Genomic DNA, 18348 nt, shown 5'->3' with positions numbered 1-18348 from the left:
ACGCCGATCAAAATGACCGGCGAGATAGCAAAAAAAAATCCCGGAATAAGGGCTCGGGATCAAAGACTCTCTAAGGCATCAGGTCAAGGAGGCCGACCGCCCCATGGGCGGTGCGGGGCGAAAGCGGCGGGTAACGACTAGAGAGGGATTTGATGGAATAGTTGTTGGATATATTATTGAGCCTCGAGGGTGAGTATATATTGAGTATTTGAAGAGCAAGAAGCCTCTCCTGAAAATAAGGTAGGAAACGGATTACAAATTCTAGACTACCAAATACATGTATCCCAAATATATCTGCGCATCTTTGCATGATCAAAGGAGGCCTGTAGGAGAGGAACGACCAATGAGCAGTGAATAAATTATGTGGCTGATCATGCGTGGGGAAAAACCAGCACCGGGTGTGCTCAAAATCAACTCTCATGGGTGTTTTAATCCTGATGAATCTTCTGATGGTCGTTGGGGCCTAGTACTCTACGGACTGAAGCAGAGGCATGCATCCATGGGCATCAGATGCCATTGTGGAAACTGACGCTGCACAATTGGTTACAGGAATCAACAACTACTCTGATCTTGCCCCAAATGATGTGCTGTTTCGGGAGACAAAAACTAGTAGACATTGTGTTTACGCGTTCCCCTGTTTTATTTGGTTCATGACTGAGACTGACTGGTTACAAGAAGAGCACGACTTCAGATAGTAGATAACATCTGCCGCCAAAAGCATTCTCTTGGCACTCGGATTAAGCAGACGAGATAGCCGTCAGCACATGATAACTAACTCAATTGAGCAGGGCGTCGATCTTGTCCCCGACGTTGGCCTCGTCGTCCTCGAGGCGCCCCGCGGCGGCGCCCTTGTCCCACCGCAGCAGCGTCGGCACGCCCTTGAGCGCGAACCGCGGGTCCACCCTCCACGGGTGGGCCGGGTCCCTCCACGTGGGCTTGTCGCCGACGAACGCGCGCAGGAGCACCACGTCCTTGCCCACCGACTCCAGCTTCTCGTAGATCACCGGCTCCGCCACGTTGCAGTCTGCACGCACGCCGCCCGAATCCGCTTTTGGATCAGCCAGCAGGAGTCGTGTTTAATTTGATACTAGTATACTTAGGGAAGGGGATAGGTAGGTTACCGGGGCACCAGGTGAGGGAGGAGGACGGCTCCCGGTCGGCGAGGAAGAGCAGCAGCTTCAGCTTGCCGCCATCGTCGCCGGCGAAGAGCTTTTCGAAGTGGCCGTCGAAGTCGGCCACCGTCGCGTCGACCTTCTCCACCGTCATCTCGGCAGCGGCAGGCGAGAAGGAAGATTGGAAAGCTTGGAGGGGAAGATGGGGATTGCGGGGGAGTCCGAGGAAAGAAGACGGCCGACTCTTTATTACCGCGCTCTACGGGATGGCGTGCCCTGAATATTTATTTCTTCGGATTCTCCTCCGTCTCTGTCTCACTGACGGATGGACCCACACCTCGCCCCGCGTGCCGTCTACGCGAGCCGGAATCTGGTCCTCCGGCCGGCCCAGCGGCAGCCCATCAGCATAAGCAGAACAGACCCGAGACCACTAATCTGGCCCACTAGCTTCCCGTAAACCAAAGTCTGCAAGGCTGCAAATCAGACTCGCTCCACTAAAAAAAATCAGACTCGCAGTCCATACTTTCGTCCCCATCTTCTTCCCGAAAAGCTCCGGCCGGCGTCCCGCCCCCTCCCCCCGCCGTCGATCCGCCGACCCGGCGGCCGTCATGCGCGACCCGGCGGAGATCCGCAGCCTCCCCATCGACATCGCCTTCGCCCGCCTGCAGGAGTGGCTGGTCGACCGCAAGCGGGTGCCGCAGGACTGGCGGAAGCGCCTCGCCGCCATCCGCTCCCGCCTCGCCGCCGCCTTCTCCTCCCTCCCGCGGGACCTCGACCCCTACCTCCAAACCCTCGAGCTCGAAGGTAACTCCTCCCTCTCAGGCTTAGCCCTCGGTTCGGTTGCGCAGCTTCTGTTTAAGTTTGGCGAAATCCCCACGGCAAAACCCTCGTCCACTTGCTTCTACAACAAGCCTCTTTAGGTCCGCAGTCCACTAGTAATAATTAGTGTGCGTGGAATCTAATTCTGTACCTGTGGTCTCCTTTCGTCCGGTAGAAATTGGGTACCTTGAAGCGAAGAAGATATACAGCATACTCCTGGAATCCAACACTGATAGCAGGAACATTTTTGGCCGCCTGACAGGCTCCGCGGTACGAATTACTAGTTTGTTGTTTAGATAAATGTATCTGCGAGAGTGTCGGGACTGACATATGTTTTGATGCAAATGTGATAGGGCGAATGGGAGTCGATTGTTAAAGCTTATGAGAAGGACCATGTTTTTCTTGGAGAGGCAGCTCAGATCATGGTCCAGAATGTGAACTATGACATGTACTAAGCCTTTCCTTGATCTCTCGTTTTTATTCTTGTGCTTAGCCTAGCATCTTCATATTTAACTTTAATCCGTTCTTTGGCTACCTCAAGACCATATCAGAGGAAACAGATGCAGAAGACTCAGCAGCAGCTAGCAGAACTGGACCGCAGGGAGGCTGGCATTAAGCGACTTGCTGCTCTTTCAGCAACTAGGTATGCGGAAGCTTGCCAGGAGCTTGGTCTGCAGGTTAGCTTCTCTATCTGAGAGAAACTCTTTTGGCCTTTTGGGTTTATGGGTGTTGGTATTGTTGCTTACTGTGTTGTATTCATGTGCTGCTTGCTTTGATTTTTATCTGTAGGGGATAGATGTGCGGCAAGAACTGATAGAATCTGCAAAAACACTTCCATCAACATTTAGCAAAATCTTGGAAGTCCTGAACAGTGATACTGTCTCACAGGCCATGGAGTACTATACAACTTTTGTTAGGGACTGCCATACAGAGGATAAGGTATAGCCAGTATTACGAGGAACATAACAGATATTGGTTCTGGAAATTGCTATACAACTCCTATGAATTTTAACCCTGTGTTTATTGATTTAGGAGAACTACAAGTCTGTGGTACACAATCTGAAACAGTTGCAAGCTAATCCTCCTTCCCTGCATGTCTCAGTATGTAAAGAGGTGCAGAATTCACTTGGAACGGCAATGGACGGAGGAGAACCCATCGACTCTAATGTTCCTGCAGATGATATTGATTGGGACATTTCAGTGGATAATAATGGTATTGACTGGGACATTGGTGCGGTGGAACAACCTGTGGAAGAATCTGGCAATGGTTTTGGGTCTTATGAAATTATTGATGCCAATATAGAGTTGGCAGGCTCTGAAAATTATGGTGTTGGTGCTTCAGCCTATCCATCTGCAGACAAAGAAGGCCTTACGTGCGATACATCTGAGAATCAGATTTGCTGGGACATCTCAACTGATAATCCTGAAGAAAGTGCTACTGTCGAGAACGCCCCAACTGAATCAGGGCAATATGAATGTTTAACTGAGGAAAGAAGTCAGTTACTGGAGAAGGAGTACAGAAATAATATCCTGGATGATTTACTTGAGGTATTTGACATTTTTAATGCCCCCTTCTAGACCTTATAAGTGTAAATGCTTTAGATGCATGTTGTATAATTACAACAATTATCCATTCTAAGGCCTTATGTTTTGTATATCAAAGTTCTCTCTTTAAGTAATCACGATGATAGTATCCTGGATGATTTACTTGAGGTATTTGACATTTTTAATGCCCCCTTCTAGACCTTATAAGTGTAAATGCTTTAGATGCATGTTGTATAATTACAACAATTATCCATTCTAAGGCCTTATGTTTTGTATATCAAAGTTCTCTCTTTAAGTAATCACGATGATAGTATTGTTATTGCACTTGTACAAGGCTGCTTTGCCAACCTGTCCCTTTTTAGTAATAAGCAAAATAACCAATATTTTAGCTTCTTCTTTTTGTCCGAGGTTAGCTCATGATTTCTGACACTTGAAACAGGTAAAATCATTTTTGATCCTGCGCTCAGCGGAGATGAGAAATGCTGATACATCATCTCTACAGCATCAGGTGCAAGCAGTCTCACCTTTCGTTCTCCAACAGTATGCTCCTGAACGTTTGGAGAATATGCTTGTAGAAGTTTCCTCAGCAATCTCTCTGCTCACCAACCAGAAAACTCTTGACCTTATAATGATCCTCAACTCTAAAAGGTAAGAAGGTTTAACCTGAAAGTTCACACTCTTGTTTATCCTATATACCTAAACAAATGATACTGACTTGTGTGTCTTCCCTTGCTGCTATGCACTTATTATTCCTCGTAGCGTTGTCTTGAAGGCTCATATTAACACAGTTTTCCCTAACAAATACATATTCCTTCTAACATTTCCTTAACTGACATTGCTTCCTTTGCTGTTCCAAGGTTTTTGGAGAGATTGGTGTCAACCTTAGAGGAAAAGAAACATCATGAGGTGAAACTGCGAGAAGGCTTAGGTGATTTATCAGTTAAGCGTATGGAGCTGCAAAATGCACTATCATCATCCTGGCCGAAGCAAGTACGTGACATTTTTTTTTCCTATCATAGCGTTTGATTACATGCATATTATTGTTCTCAGTGCTCCGCACTTACGTCACTTACCCTAAAAGCTTTCCATCCAAAGTGGTCTTGTGAACAACTGCATTCTTACTTCTAATCTAAATTTGCTGAAGGACTAGTTTTTGGTCCATGTGGGCATCCAAACACTATTACTTTCCTTGTACTTTCTGTACTCAACCTGTATGTTAACAATTTCCTTTCTAATGTTAGGAGGCAGCAATTGCAAAAACAAGGGAACTAAAGAAGCTCTGTGAGGCAACGCTTTCATCTATGTTCGATAGCAGACCAGTGCATATAATTGGAGAGATTAATAATTTACTGAGTTCAAGTGTTAGTCAGTTAGCTGGGTGATTTGATTGATTGTACTTTCGTCCCTGAACCAAAATAAATGATACTCCCTCCGTCCCAAAATTCTTGTCTTAGATTCGTCTAGATACGGATGTGTCTAATACTAAAACATGACTTGATACATCCGTATTTAGACAAATCTAAGACAAGAATTTGGGGACGGAGGGAGTATGTAAAGCAGGTTGAATATCTTATGGTATATACTTTTGCAACGTATAGTCCTTGTTCTTGCGATGATTTTGCTGCCGTAAATCTTCTTAAACTATGTATGGCTTTAATTGCATTTTGAATATCGGACCCAGTCTTATGAATATGCTCATCAGTCTACATAATAGGGCACTAGAAACACAACATGAGTGCAGTATAGAATGCAGTTAACTTTGCCGGTGAATAATGTCACGTGGTTTCAAAAAGTTCAACTTTATCAATCATTTCAATCAAGTTCCTGAAAAATGCTAGCTGGTATTTGATTGCTCACCCAACATAAGTATTTATATGACCTAAGTAGCAAATGATAAGGCCTGATTTCAGTGCTAAATTATTGCTATGCTGTGATTTACTGGAAGCAACTGGAACATCTATTGCTTGTTTAGTGCTTGCAAATGCCATGTTTTCATTCCAATACGTTTTTAAATTGGTATGCGATCAAGGCGACTACATCTGTTATCCCTTACTTAAATGTTATTACATTGGAAACAGTAGCATGTTCCTGAAATTACAATGAAGTCACCCATACTATGGCCCTGTTCGAATCCTCTCCGCTCCACAACTGCAGCTCCCGGAGCGGAGGGAGCGGCAGCACAATTGCAGGGAGTGGCTCAAACCGAGCTCCTCGCGCGGAGCGGAATTTCATGACCGGAGAGGTTCCGAACAGGCACTAGTATATTATACTGATGAATGCTAGCTATCACAATAAGATGTATCCATATGCTGACACTGTTACTACATAAAAAGTTAGGCTTATACAATACAAATTTTAGTGATGAAGAAACTTTTGAAACCATTGGCTTGATCGCTTTGGATATCGTTTCAGACCATCCTTGTAGTTGATGTAGTTAAGACCAAACCGAACACTATAGCCATCCACCCACTCGAAGTTGTCAAATAGCGACCACGCAAAGTATCCTCGCACGTCAACTCCTTGCCTGGCATGTCATGCAGATACTCAATTGTTTTGGCATAAATCGAGTTAAAGCATTGTGATATTAGTTATTAACGAATCTAATTATCTACATGTAGTCAATCTTCAAACTTACTTTAGGGCTCTTTGAACATAGAATATGTGTTGCTGGTAGAATTCTATTCTGGTATTGTCAATTAAGGCTTCTTGAAGAGGTAAATTTTCATTGTTAATTTCATCAACACCTGCAATATGAGTGTTTCTTCAAGTAAGCAGTGGAGCAAATTGGCATTGTTTGCAGTTATGCTTTTCTACCATTTTCTGTGATGTAGATAGTAGGGTTGTTATATGTCTTCTTGGTATATAGCAATAGTTCTTCTATTCCTCTTGGATAGATATAGAGCCAAGAAGAGCCAGCCTGGAGACAAATATATTTCCGTTGAATAATATAAAACTAGACCGGGTTACAAATGTCCAACATGAATAAAGATGATATATCTGTGAGCAAGTCATATGAGCAAGTCATACCTTTGGGCCAATATACGTTCCATTTCTTTCCACTGTTGCATGCGGAGAAACTATTAGCTCACCTGACCTATTCGAAAGCAGAATAAAGATCAGATAGCTTACATACCTCTTTGATCAGTTTGTGAATCAGTACTGTAGCTTTCTTTAGTATTGCTGTTGTGTTTAGTATTCCGAGCATATCTTGCTGAATAGTAATTAAGGCCAATGAAATCAAATGATCCTTTTACAGCCCTTGCCTGCTCTTTTGTGAATTTTGGTAATCTGCTACCAACAAGTGTTTTCATGCTGAGTGGATAATGTCCCTTGGTTAAGGGATCCATGAACCTGTTCAATTTATGAATGAGTTATGTGAATAAGAAAATTACAATAATTTGCCAATTGCAGTGGCTTGAAACTTCATGGATAAACCTGAAGCACATGTTGGATTTACTGAACTCACCATCCATACATGAAGTCCAATGCACGCTTGGAAGCATCCTTGTCTTCTTTGGAATTTGAGTAGGGAATTATCCAATTACTAACTATTGTAATGCTGATCTTCCCTTTTTGCTCTATCTGTGTGATTAATGACTAATTGATTTATCACTGTAAAATAACAAGCTGACAAAATGTATGGATGTTTGGTAATTAAAACTATTTAGACTTTCCTTGTTCCTGTTAGGAGATACTACCATTGTATTTTGCATGATCTATATTAACTAGAAGATCTGTGGCAACTGACAGTTTTGTATACATCGAAAGCTGCCAGTCCTTACTTCTGAGAGTAGATTGTGTAGGCAATGTTTCTGGTGTCTTGGTTCTATTGCGAGGAACCTCATATGGCCATATGTTAGAAGATTTATGCTAATACTGTAGATACTGTTCACATGCTAGAATGTGTTTTAATCTATTTACCATAGTTCTTCACCTGTATTTTGTTACTGAAAATAACCACAGTGAAGAAATCCAACTCGTACCTGGTATTTGTCTCTGTACACTTGAACTGCTGCTGCATGAGCCAGAAGTTGATTATGAGCTACAATATAAGGTTCCCTTCCCGAGTCTCCCATGCTACAACCTGGCTTTGCCGAAGAAGAGCATCTACCAGGTGCGTATGTACCACTAGAATAGCCACCAATACTGAAACTCCAAGGCTCGTTGAATGTTATCCAGTACTTTACCCTGTCACCAAACTCCCTGAAGCAGATGCTGGCATAGTCCTTGAAATCTTCCCTGATAATGTTGGCACAGCTTGAATAAGTTCAGTTTTGTTTTCTTTTTCTTAGAATATCATCTTGTTTCTTGTTGTTGATCAGCGTAATGAGTTTGGATCCATGAACAAATATTCATGAGTCGATAGGTCATGTTTTACTTACACAATAAGCTGGCTTAAGAAGCCACCGTACTGCTGTTCTAATACTTGCGGGGAGTCCCAGTGAAAAAGGGTCACAAATGGTTCAATACCTGCATTGTTGGTTAGACGTTATAGGATGCAAACACATAATAATACCAGAAACCAACTTTTACCTTCCGAAATTAGTTTATCGATGAGATTGTTGTAGTAATTGATTCCTTCCATGTTGACCCCTCCACTCAATTTCCCACCTGTACCCATGGTACCATTGCATGAGCTAGTTGATTGTGATCAATATCTATTTCTTGTTAATCTAGATCGATTCTCAGTTAGAAGTGTGTCAGGGTTTCGGTGCATATCAGTGGGAAAGGTTTGCATGTTTTAGCTGTAGTAACGAATGGTTAGCTGGCTGTTCAAAACGTGTGGGATTAGTTGCGCACTTCACATCTGGAGTGTATTTAACTATAATAAGGTCATCAAGATTCTTTTACCATTAGCCGAGAATATAAGCCCTACATGTATAAGAAAACTGTGAAAGGTTATGAGAATACTTACTAGGCAGAATAAAGGTTATGAGAATACTTACTAGGCAGAATTCGTGACCAAGAAAGAGAAAATCTATAGGCATTAAAGCCCAAATCCTTCATGATGTTGACATCGTCCTACACAAACAAGGTGGATGACACCTGATAGTATTAGGCATTGGGGTGAATATATATTAGTGGTCACTTGTTAGCATAATCAGTATAAGCACTACCTTGTACCGGTGGTAGGAGTCTATTGCTACATCTCCATTGCTTCCATTTGCTATCTTTTCTGAATTTAGAATTTAGAGGAACTTTGATTACAAATCACCATAGCTAGTCTGAAACTCTGAACATGAATGACATTGAGATTACGGAAGCACTTCTTTCATGCATAGGTAAACCGTCTTGAGTTATGGAGCAGATGCTAAAGGTGAGGCACTGGCCAGCATCAATGCTAAGGGATATGAGGATAGGCGCTAAGATCAAAATGCTTGCCGGCAGCGCTAAGCTTAGCATTCAGTACAAAGCTAAAAAGTTATTTAAATCAGTTCATGTATATCGTTTAGTGTAAATGATTTTTTTGGGTCCTTAACACCTACAGGTGGTGCTAGGAGATATGGCAAATGAAGCTTAAAGATGTAACTGTAGATAGAAAACTGATGTGTCTATCTTAGCGTCCAAAGTATGGCTGCTAAGGGTGCAGATGCTCTCTAAGGGGCACAGCAGTGAGCCAAAGCCAAAAAATAGTCTTTTTTGTTGCTATTTTCACATGAGCTAACTGAAATATGGTGTAAGAAGAGTGATTGTTTAAACCATTAGACGTTCAAATCGCCTTTTTTTTCCTTTGCGCTTGCTTTTGTCTTTTGCTGTGCTTGTTGGTAGGTGCGTATGAACATTGGTGCCCCTTTACAAGCTATGAGCCTGTGACCTTTCTGAATAATGAATCACCTTTGGTTCCTTGCAGATCAGTTGACCAGGGGGCTGAAGACCACTTTTAAATCCTAATTAGATGTGCTTTTGTATGAAGAGTACTTTCAAATCCTATAAATCAGGCCCGCATGTTATATCAATGTTTTTTCCATTTAAGGTTATATTCACATGGTATGCTCAAGAAATCACTTAACTAGTATTCTTTAAAGAAGTGGACCGGACCCGCTAAAAAAGTGTCATTATACTATGCTAGTAGGTTATATTTGCTTGTTCATTCGAAAATCATCAATTTTGCCTGCTTGTTTGGAACTCGAGTGGCAAGTACTTCCTGATAGTGTCAAAAAACATCTTACATTTTGAGATAGAGGGGTATTTTTTGTGCGTGTGAGAAATTTCAAGTGATTGACCTCTCTCAGTTTTATGCTGAGTTTGTTCAGCTGTTCATAGTTAGTTGTCTTCCGAAGTGGGACGAAGGGTTAGAAGCTCTTCATTTTGTGTGCTCGACTGCTGGTAGGCTAGGCCCAGGAGGCAAACTGTGACGTTCACTTTTACAAATTACCAGCCATATCATGTCATGTACCCTGATTAGTGTGACGTTTACTTTTGTAAATTACCAGCCATCTTGGTAAATAGTCGCAACGATACGGAAAATGATAGAATAGGAATGCATTAGCTTGTTTATGACAAACTAAGGCCAGTTAAAAAACAAAGACGAAACGCTGTGTGTGTGATCTTGTGCATGAGCAGAAACAAGGACCTGGGTGAGTATGAGTGAAGGCGTCCCAGATGCTGGGTCCTCTGCCGCCTTCCCTCGCAGCACCTTCGTACTGCATCAGCGTCACACAAGGCGTATCAGAGCTTACAACTCCTTCGTTCCAGTAACTTGTCTTCCAGCAATCTCCAGATTGTGCTAGAACTTACCTGGTATGCCGAAGAGGCCGTGCCGAAGAGGAAGTCCCTGGGGAACTGACTCCTTGCGATCTTGCCTGGATTCGCGTCGGCCCGCGCCGCCACCGTCGAGGAAAGCAAGAAGATCATGAGCAGCAGGGACATGGCTGCGCGTTCTCTGGTTTCTTTCTCTCCGTGTGCTAACGTGCTCACCGCGGCTGGCTATATATAGCGTGTTTCTGTTTCTGAGGAGCAACTGGGTGGTGGAAGAAACGGAGATAATTGTGCCCGGTTGCCTTTACGAAGTCGCGCCAGTGATGCCACCGAGCGAACAGTCATCAGCGAAATCTTTGCCGCGCTGAATCGCTGGTGCACATAATAATCCATGGGTGAAGCCCTGTGTTTCGTCGCTACGTGTTCGGTGGTTCTGGTACTCCCTTATCTGATAGTCGTAAAGTTTATGCTATATTATTTTGCAGATTTTCAAGAAAAAGATAACAAATCCTTAACGACGCTGGAAAATATGTTTAAGCTGGCCATGCTACACGTCCGCCGGCGGATCCTTTTCAAAGATCTGCCGCATCGCCTGCCGTCCGATTCGATGATGTGAGTAGTCTGTAATGTTTCTTCTCTTTTCTAATTTTTTGGAACAAGACTCTTGTTGCAAAATGTCTTCTTGATTTTTCGCAACAAGACCCATGTTGCAAAATCACTTCTCTAATTTCATGCAAAAAGATCTTTGTTGCAAAAATTGCAACAACATCTTCTGCTGTTGCGTCTAATTTTCTGCAACAAGACCTTTGTTGCAAAAATTGCAACAACATCTCCGGCCACGTCGCGCACTTACACAGTCGTCATTCGCTGCCACCGTTCCGCAACAACGCCGTTGTTGCAGAAAGCATGTACCAGAGGTGTTGTTGCAAACAGCGATGCAGGGCCGAGCGCGTAGTGGACTTGACGTACGTGTGCGGTGATGTGGTTGCTGCCAGCATCGGTGGTGACAGGAGGGCGCAAAGTTCATGGAGCTCCATGACCGACATGGCGGATCTCGGCGGACCTTGCCGGCAGGGCGGATCTCGCCGACATGGTGGATCTCGTCAGCGGGAGGCGTTTGGAGGCGGTGACCCAACATAGATGCGCTCGGCGGCAACGACGTACAGGCGGCGGCGCTCGGCTTGGTGGCCGTCGCCCTCCCTAGTCCGTGCACTGCAGGATCTAGTCCCGTTTGGTTAGTTGCAAATCCCATTCCTGAAACAAAGCACCAACTGCAGAAACGTGAAGACAAAAGGGGTCGCTCTCCATCATCTGATTAACAGCGCATCGGACGGACAGGGAAGCGGCGGACGCTCACCCAAGATCGGTCGGCTGAATGTAAAGGTTTCCCATAAATGATATGTCTTGTTCATAAGAAAATATGTAGTCTATTCTAAATAAAGGGTCTTTTGGTAAGCGATATTTGGATACCATCCATGAGAGCTAGAAGACGTGAACGCATGAAACAAGCCGGTCCTCATGAGTATTTCTTATGTATATACTCAAATAACTTCTCGTGCAAAGAATATTATCTACGTTTGATTTGATTGAAATTCTAGTCTTAGCATCGAAGGAGCAACAAAAAGGCATCACATTCCTGAGACCAGCCATTCCTAGGCACCGGGGTCACCGATCTAGGGGAGGCAGAAAGTGCCACCTTCCGATCTTAGCAGCAGCACCCAAGCACGATCTCCTCCCACAGATTAATAATCACGCCTATCCAAATCTTAAACAGTGCCGGCACCCATGATCTAAATCCTTATTTTTTCCTCTAGAGTAGGGCACCGGCACTACGGCTTGCCTGCCGGAGCAGAGCAAGCGAGTGAGCTCAGCTCGCCTCATACATTCCATCCACGGAAATCATCTTTCGGAGCCCCCAAATTTCCACGGTCCGAACGAGCTCGAGGCCCATTGGTACTTGCCAAATCAGGCCATGGATGGTGGTGCGCTGCAATTTGGACTCGAAGTGACGGCTTAAAGTCGAGCCCTCCATGTATCCTCCATGGCTCCATCCATCCACCCAGGACGTGACCCCTGCGGTTAAACGCATTCATTCACGCAGAATCATGAAGGCCACGCCTGGCTCCGTGGAGAGGACATGATGGTGTCTGGATCGTTTTTGCTGGTTGCTGCGACTGTGTTGAGTTGATTCAGATGGGACAATAATGATGTTATTAATAGCTCAAGGAGCAGTGATCAAATTGAATGGAACGTCACATTCCCTCCCTTTTTTCTAACCAAAAGGTCTCAGATCTATGGATCAAACCAGCAGTGCACGCATCCTTAAATAAAAATAACCCAAAACCTAAAAAGTGCAGCTGTGCTCCTTTGTCTTACCGAGCACACACACGCTGCCGCACCGTCCGATCCGCATCGCACAGACCGTGCGCGTCCCAGGCAAACCGCTGCCCGTTATCGATGCGCGCGCCAGGTGTCGCCTGGTCGTGGCGTTGAGGGCAAGGCCCGTTTGGTGATTAGGCGGTCGTGGGTCCCTCCACTTCTTCCCCCCACTTCCATCTCGGCGCATTTCGAAACCGCCTCCCATTATCGCTCCTGCACGAGCCCGGGAGCATCCCATTCCTTCCAAATTCCCCAAATCCTGAGCAGCCGGTGGCGTGGCGGCGATTCGGCGGCCGTCTTCCGTCGGAGTAGGAAGGGGTAGCCTGTGCTTCGTGAAGGGAGGGGTTAAGCGACCGGGGGCGCGTCGGTGCAGCGACCGGGGCCATACAACTACAATCGCAGCACACCAACGGCCTCTGTGGTAGCAGCAGTTGGGGGCGGAAGGCGCTGCAGTACCGGAGACGCAGCAGAGGAGGAGCGATGCGCACGCCTTCGCCGTGCTGTTGGCGCAGAGGGGACATAATCGCTGTGTTGTTGGCGCGGAGGGCAGAATCGCTGTGAGCAAACCTCCCAGGTGAGTTCATCGATCCCATTTTGTAGGCTTGTCGGATCCACCGAGCACTGTAACTGATGTATAGGTTAACTGATTAGGAATGGATTAAACACTTGTTACTTTTGGTTTGGGTACTGGTGAGATAGGATTCGAAGGGTTGCCAAATTGAAGATGCTCAGTAGGTGTCGTGGTGTGTGAAGGGAGAGGGAGGGAGATGTTATCGTGCATTGGTTGTAGATCTGCTGAACCTACTCTATTTTTTTTTGCATATTTTTGTGATTTGACTTGCCCAAAAACTTCTCATATGTTGCCTAGTACCTTTTTTTTACATTGCAACAAATGTATATTTGTGTTTGAACAAGGCAATGTTTGATGCTGTAGGCTCCTTTTTGAAAGTGTGTGTATGAGGTTGGGTGCTGGGGTTACGATGCTCACGATTGTTGCAGATCTATCTTTGCTTAAGTTTTGTGATTCAGTTGTCAGGCTTGCTCAAGTTTTATGAGTCAGTTGCTTGACATGCCCTCATCTGTTGCCTAGTGCATTTGTGCAATGTCAGAATTGCTCAAGTTTTGTGAGTCAGTTGCCTGGCATGCCATCATCTGTTGCCTAGTGCATTGTGCAATGTCAGGCTTGATCAAGTTTTGTGAGTCAGTTGCCTGACATGCCCTCATCTGTTACCTAGTGCATTTTTGCAATGTCACGCTTGCTCAAGTTTTATGAGGTAGTTGCCTGACATGCCCTCATCTGTTGCCTAGTGCATTTGTGCAAGGTCACGCTTGCTCAAGTTTTGTGAGGCAGTTGCCTGACATGCCCTCATATGTTGCCTAGTAGTCATGATATGTGTTTTTTCAAGTGCCTGATGTGTAACAAATTTTTTGCTCCTCGTAGTCATGTTACTTAAGTTTGTATTAATGTTGTAACATAGTGACATTCAAATAGTTTACAATCCTTCCATTGTCTACTTTGTAAATTGCTTTTTGCTTAGTTTAGTAGAAATTTAGTCACATGACTTTAGTGGATATACAGATTTTTCAGAACCATTTTTTTATGATGATGCTCATTGTTTGTCCTTTATATACGCAACAGAAAATAGATGGCTTGGACAAGTCAAAAGTCAAAACAGTATGGACCTCCTGGATCAAGTCATGATGACCTTGCATCTCATGGCAATGAAGAGCATCAAACACAGGTGTGCACATTTTCGGGAAGTTTTATGTTCTCTTTTTATAGAATAGATTTTGTTTTTCATTTTTTACTAATTTATGTGATTTCCCACTTCCAGCCTCAGAGTAGTGCACCAATAATTGGGTACAAGCGTCAGAGAACTAAAGCAGTTATTTCACGGGGAAGCGTCCTGATGATATTATTAGTAACAAGCATAGTAACGAGAGCCAAGCTGCAGATACTGGAAATGCAAATGTGAAAGGTGCATATGTGGACCAACCTCGAAAACCAAAACGCTAGAAGACGGGAGGAACTGAGGTATTTGCATAGTTGCCTCCATTTTCCTAAAACAGTTGCCCAGCAATGATGTCTAAGTTGCCTATCCAGTAATGAACATTATTGCTAATTCCTTTTTTTCCCGTGCAATAGGGTCGTAGGAACAGGGCATCCCTGCAAGGCTCTTCAAGTTGAACAAGGTGTTGGTTCCTAACCAAAAGGGTGTCATCATTGCAAAAGAATTTGGTGGCATTCTGGACCTTGCAGCGAGTAGCATGCCTGGAGATCTTAGCTAATGAATAATGAAGCATTATGACCCTGAAATTTCGCAGATAGTCATTCCAGAAAGGGGGAAGATTCCTGTAGATGCCGCAAGTGTCCGTAGGATATGGGGTTTGCCAAATAGGGGGAGGAAGGTGTGCTTTGATAATCGACCTGAAATCACAAATGCAATGTATAGTATTTACAATATCACCTCCAAGAACTCCCCAACTCTCACAACATGGTGTAAGATGATCAAAGATATGGGAGGATCTTATGATGATGACTTTGTCCGCGCTTGACTACCTCTTGTTTTTTTGTGCTTCCTTGCCCCTTCAACTAGTTTAAGTATTTCCCCAAAAAGCTTCCCGGCGGTCATGGATGTCAATGGAATAATGGAAACCAATATATGCCAGTTTGTTGTTGATCAACTAAAGCTTGCATTTACTTCGGGTCGTGGCAACAAAAGGGTTGTTTGTTGTTGTGTTTTCCACCTTGTTGTAAGTGCTTCAAGTTGTTTTGATTTTTTAGCACCCATTGTTTTCTTAATTTTTCTATGTTTGCAATCATTAGCTAACTTAAACTTTGTGTTCTTTTTCTTGTCATGACGCATCTGTTGTATCTAGACTCATTGGATGTTGATGAGTCAATCCCCAACTTGGTACCAAGGGCGTCAGTTTGGAATTCAGATTTAATTTCCAAAGTCATCAAGAAGGACAGAAAGGCTCCGGGAGAATACGGCAATTTGCGGGTAACCTCATTTCTTTTAGGACATATGTTTTTTAGGCAACACTACTATGCTAGAGTAGGCAATTCATTTTGAAAGACCAAGCAAGCTGATATAATTTTTTGGGGAACTGCTTTACATTTATTTTTAAGTAGTTTTCAGTCTTTCTTTTGGACCTTTTGTTATGGGCCGAATTTTGTTTGTTAAGCACACACTTAGATAATGTGACAGGAAGGATTTGGGGGCACTAATGGTAGCTATGGTAGTACATGTTGGACAGTAGCAAGTTTCTCCAACAACAGAAGCAACTTATGTTATGAAAACTAGCAAGTTACATACAACTTTTGCATCTCTGCTACATAATAAATCTTAAGTATTCACTATATTAACAGTAGGCAACAGGGAAGCGTGATAGTGGATCCAAACAATTTTAGACAATTAACAATATTTTCTTCATTTTCCAGATTTTTGTTATGCAAGTGCGAGAATTTTTGTCACTCATATTTTTTATCTTTTTTGACTACAAACCAACAGCTTAAGACCGAGTTTTCCCGGTGTGCAGATGATAGCTTGTTTGGCAGTATGGACCACATCACCAAATTTGTTGCCACAAGATTGCCCGAGTCATATGACAAAATAGTAAGTTATCCAGCATCTCTTTTTTTCTTTTTACTAGTGTTTCCTTTTTTATTCCCATTTTTTATACATGTTCCCGTTATTTTTGACTCCTCAACAGATGATCACACTTATCATGTTTTCTACCATCCACTTATGTGTTTTGCAGAAGCAAAAGAAGCTCACAGGGTTGGTGCACGAAATGTGTTTCGTAATTTCACATGCAGTTGGAAAGCTCGTGACTGGGATTGGGAGGATTTATGATGATGAATGGGGGGCAAGGGAGGCAGATTCTATTAATGTGAAGGCAAGCAGGCAACAGTCCAAGAGAAGCCATGGACAAGTACCAGCCGACAAAGACAACTTACCAAGTGAGGAGGATTCCTTTAGTTTCGATAGCGATGGCTGCGAGGGAGTTGATAGTGAAAGTGAGGGAGATGGCAAAAAGGTAATGATGAAAGCGACAACGATGGCAGTTCGGACAACGATGATGGTGATGATTTTGTACACGAGGAGGAATGAAGTGGCGGTGATAGGAAAGCAAGTAGTCAAGTTCTAACTGATGAAAACAATGACGATGAAGATGATGAAGAGGAAGAGGATGACAAAAAAGAAGAGGATGAAGGAAAGGGAGACGACGGCGATGAAGAAGGTGATGGGAATGATAAAGAGAAGGAAGATGATGGGCAACGGAAGGAGGATGTTGATGATGATGACAGTGGAGCTGGCAATGGTGTCTCAGGCGGCAATGGTGGCTCCGGTGGGAATGAGGATGTCGCAGCTGAAAAATCAGACAATAATGATGATGAACAATGCGCGCTGGAATTTCTAATTGAAAAGAAGAGAGATAGGAAGCCAAAAGGACTTGATGAGGCAGATAGCATCTCTGTTAGAGATCTTGTGATGACAGAGTTCAAAACTGCTGCTTCCCCAAAGCCACGTTTCCCAGTTTTTGAAGTGAAAGAAATGTTGGATCTTGATGACAGATCCATTGCATCTGAAGCGAGGAGGATTTTTGAAGAGCTGTTGAGGGCAGAAGACTTGGATCTGGTCTTCACATTCAACCCTAAGGAAATATGTCCAAAGCCAATTCACAAGCAAATAATGAGAGAAATTGGTGGTCTAAATGAAGTTAGAGAACCAAAGAAAGTTTGTAAAAACCAACTACCACCACTCCCGCCATCAAAGAAGATGAAGAAAACCGCCAGTTTCATATTAGAGCGATTTGTGATTAATGAAACAGCAAAGGATCCGCAAGCACATAGTGCTGAAAATTCTAGATATGGCCAAGGGGGAAAGGAAAGGCAGTCAGCCATGAAAAAATCCGGGCCTTCTCAGTAGCAACCCCAGGCAAATCCTGAAATAAAAGAGGCAACTCATGGAAATGAAAAAACACAGGTGGTAAACAGCATGGCAGCAAGCTTAGCAGTACCACGATGCGACAAAGATGGATATGATGCAGTATCTATAGGGGCAACTTCAAAGCAGTCTACTAAATTTTATTCCAAATGTCAAGCAAGTGGACCACATATTCTGGCAACTCAGTCCAAACAGGAAGCAATACCACCTGTTTTTCAGTCAAGTCTTGGACAGGTAACACTTGACCCCACAAAAGTGTTGGGGAACGTAGTAATTTCAAAAAAATTCCTACGCACGCGCAAGATCATGGTGATGCATAGCAACAAGAGGGGAGAGTGTTGTCTATGTACCCTCGTAGACCGTAAGCGGAAGCGTTAGCACAACGCGGTTGATGTAGTCGTGCGTCTTCACGGTCCGACCGATCAAGCACCGAAAGCACGGCACCTCCGAGTTCTTGCACACGTTCAGCTCGATGACGTCCCTCGAACTCCGATCTAGCCAAGTGTCGAGGGAGAGTTCCGTCAGCATGACGGCGTGGTGATGACGATGATGTTCTACCGTCGCAGGGCTTCGCCTAAGCACTGCTACGATATTATCGAGGAGGACTATGGTGGAGGGGGGCACCGCACACGGCTGAGAGATCCAAGGGATCAATTGTTGTGTCTATGGGGTGCCCCTCCCTCGTATATAAAGGAGTGGAGGAGGGGGGCGGCCAAGGGGAGGAGGCGCGCCCTAGGGAGGAGTCCTACTCCCACCGGGAGTAGGACTCCTCCCTTTCCTATTTGGAGAGGGAGAGGGAAGGAATAGGAAGGAGGGAGGAAGGAAAGGGGGGGCCGGCC

The 18348-nt window shown here is 44.3% G+C and overlaps 3 protein-coding genes across 4 annotated transcripts; 1 reads left to right on the top strand and 2 right to left on the bottom strand.

Annotated features, from left to right (window-relative positions):
* Positions 1 to 548: 548 nt before the first annotated feature.
* On the bottom strand, positions 549 to 1366 carry LOC119340590 (thioredoxin-like protein Clot). The gene is made up of 2 exons (XM_037612517.1): positions 1122 to 1366; positions 549 to 1024 (listed from the first exon to the last, which is right to left on the bottom strand). The coding sequence occupies exons 1-2, from the start codon at positions 1264 to 1266 to the stop codon at positions 777 to 779; spliced, it is 393 nt and encodes a 130-aa protein (XP_037468414.1). The 5' UTR covers positions 1267 to 1366; the 3' UTR covers positions 549 to 776.
* Positions 1367 to 1614: 248 nt separating this feature from the next.
* LOC119336892 (CDK5RAP3-like protein) lies at positions 1615 to 5092 on the top strand. Its single transcript, XM_037608972.1, has 9 exons — positions 1615 to 1916; positions 2107 to 2201; positions 2285 to 2379; positions 2473 to 2608; positions 2721 to 2870; positions 2964 to 3479; positions 3916 to 4124; positions 4334 to 4466; positions 4718 to 5092. Exons 1-9 carry the CDS (start codon positions 1721 to 1723, stop codon positions 4856 to 4858), a joined length of 1671 nt encoding a protein of 556 aa, XP_037464869.1. The 5' UTR covers positions 1615 to 1720; the 3' UTR covers positions 4859 to 5092.
* A 424-nt stretch (positions 5093 to 5516) lies between these two features.
* On the bottom strand, positions 5517 to 10364 carry LOC119336893 (beta-glucosidase 24-like). 2 transcript variants are annotated; one of them, XM_037608973.1, is made up of 13 exons: positions 10215 to 10364; positions 10051 to 10120; positions 8594 to 8652; positions 8423 to 8498; positions 8010 to 8087; positions 7859 to 7946; positions 7460 to 7715; positions 6943 to 7058; positions 6610 to 6827; positions 6504 to 6535; positions 6291 to 6393; positions 6112 to 6220; positions 5517 to 6000 (listed from the first exon to the last, which is right to left on the bottom strand). In XM_037608973.1, exons 1-13 carry the CDS (start codon positions 10344 to 10346, stop codon positions 5832 to 5834), a joined length of 1506 nt encoding a protein of 501 aa, XP_037464870.1. In that variant the 5' UTR covers positions 10347 to 10364; the 3' UTR covers positions 5517 to 5831. The 2 variants fall into 2 exon arrangements, with proteins under 2 accessions (XP_037464870.1, XP_037464871.1); XM_037608974.1 differs by lacking the exons at positions 6112 to 6220; positions 6291 to 6393 and having other exon boundaries at positions 5842 to 6000.
* Positions 10365 to 18348: the final 7984 nt, after the last annotated feature.

This window comes from Triticum dicoccoides, chromosome 7B (assembly GCF_002162155.2).
Source record: "Triticum dicoccoides isolate Atlit2015 ecotype Zavitan chromosome 7B, WEW_v2.0, whole genome shotgun sequence".
NCBI lineage: Eukaryota > Viridiplantae > Streptophyta > Magnoliopsida > Poales > Poaceae > Triticum > Triticum dicoccoides.
The sequence above is the reverse complement of the archived record's forward strand: the minus strand, read 5'-3'. Positions and strand labels throughout refer to the sequence as shown.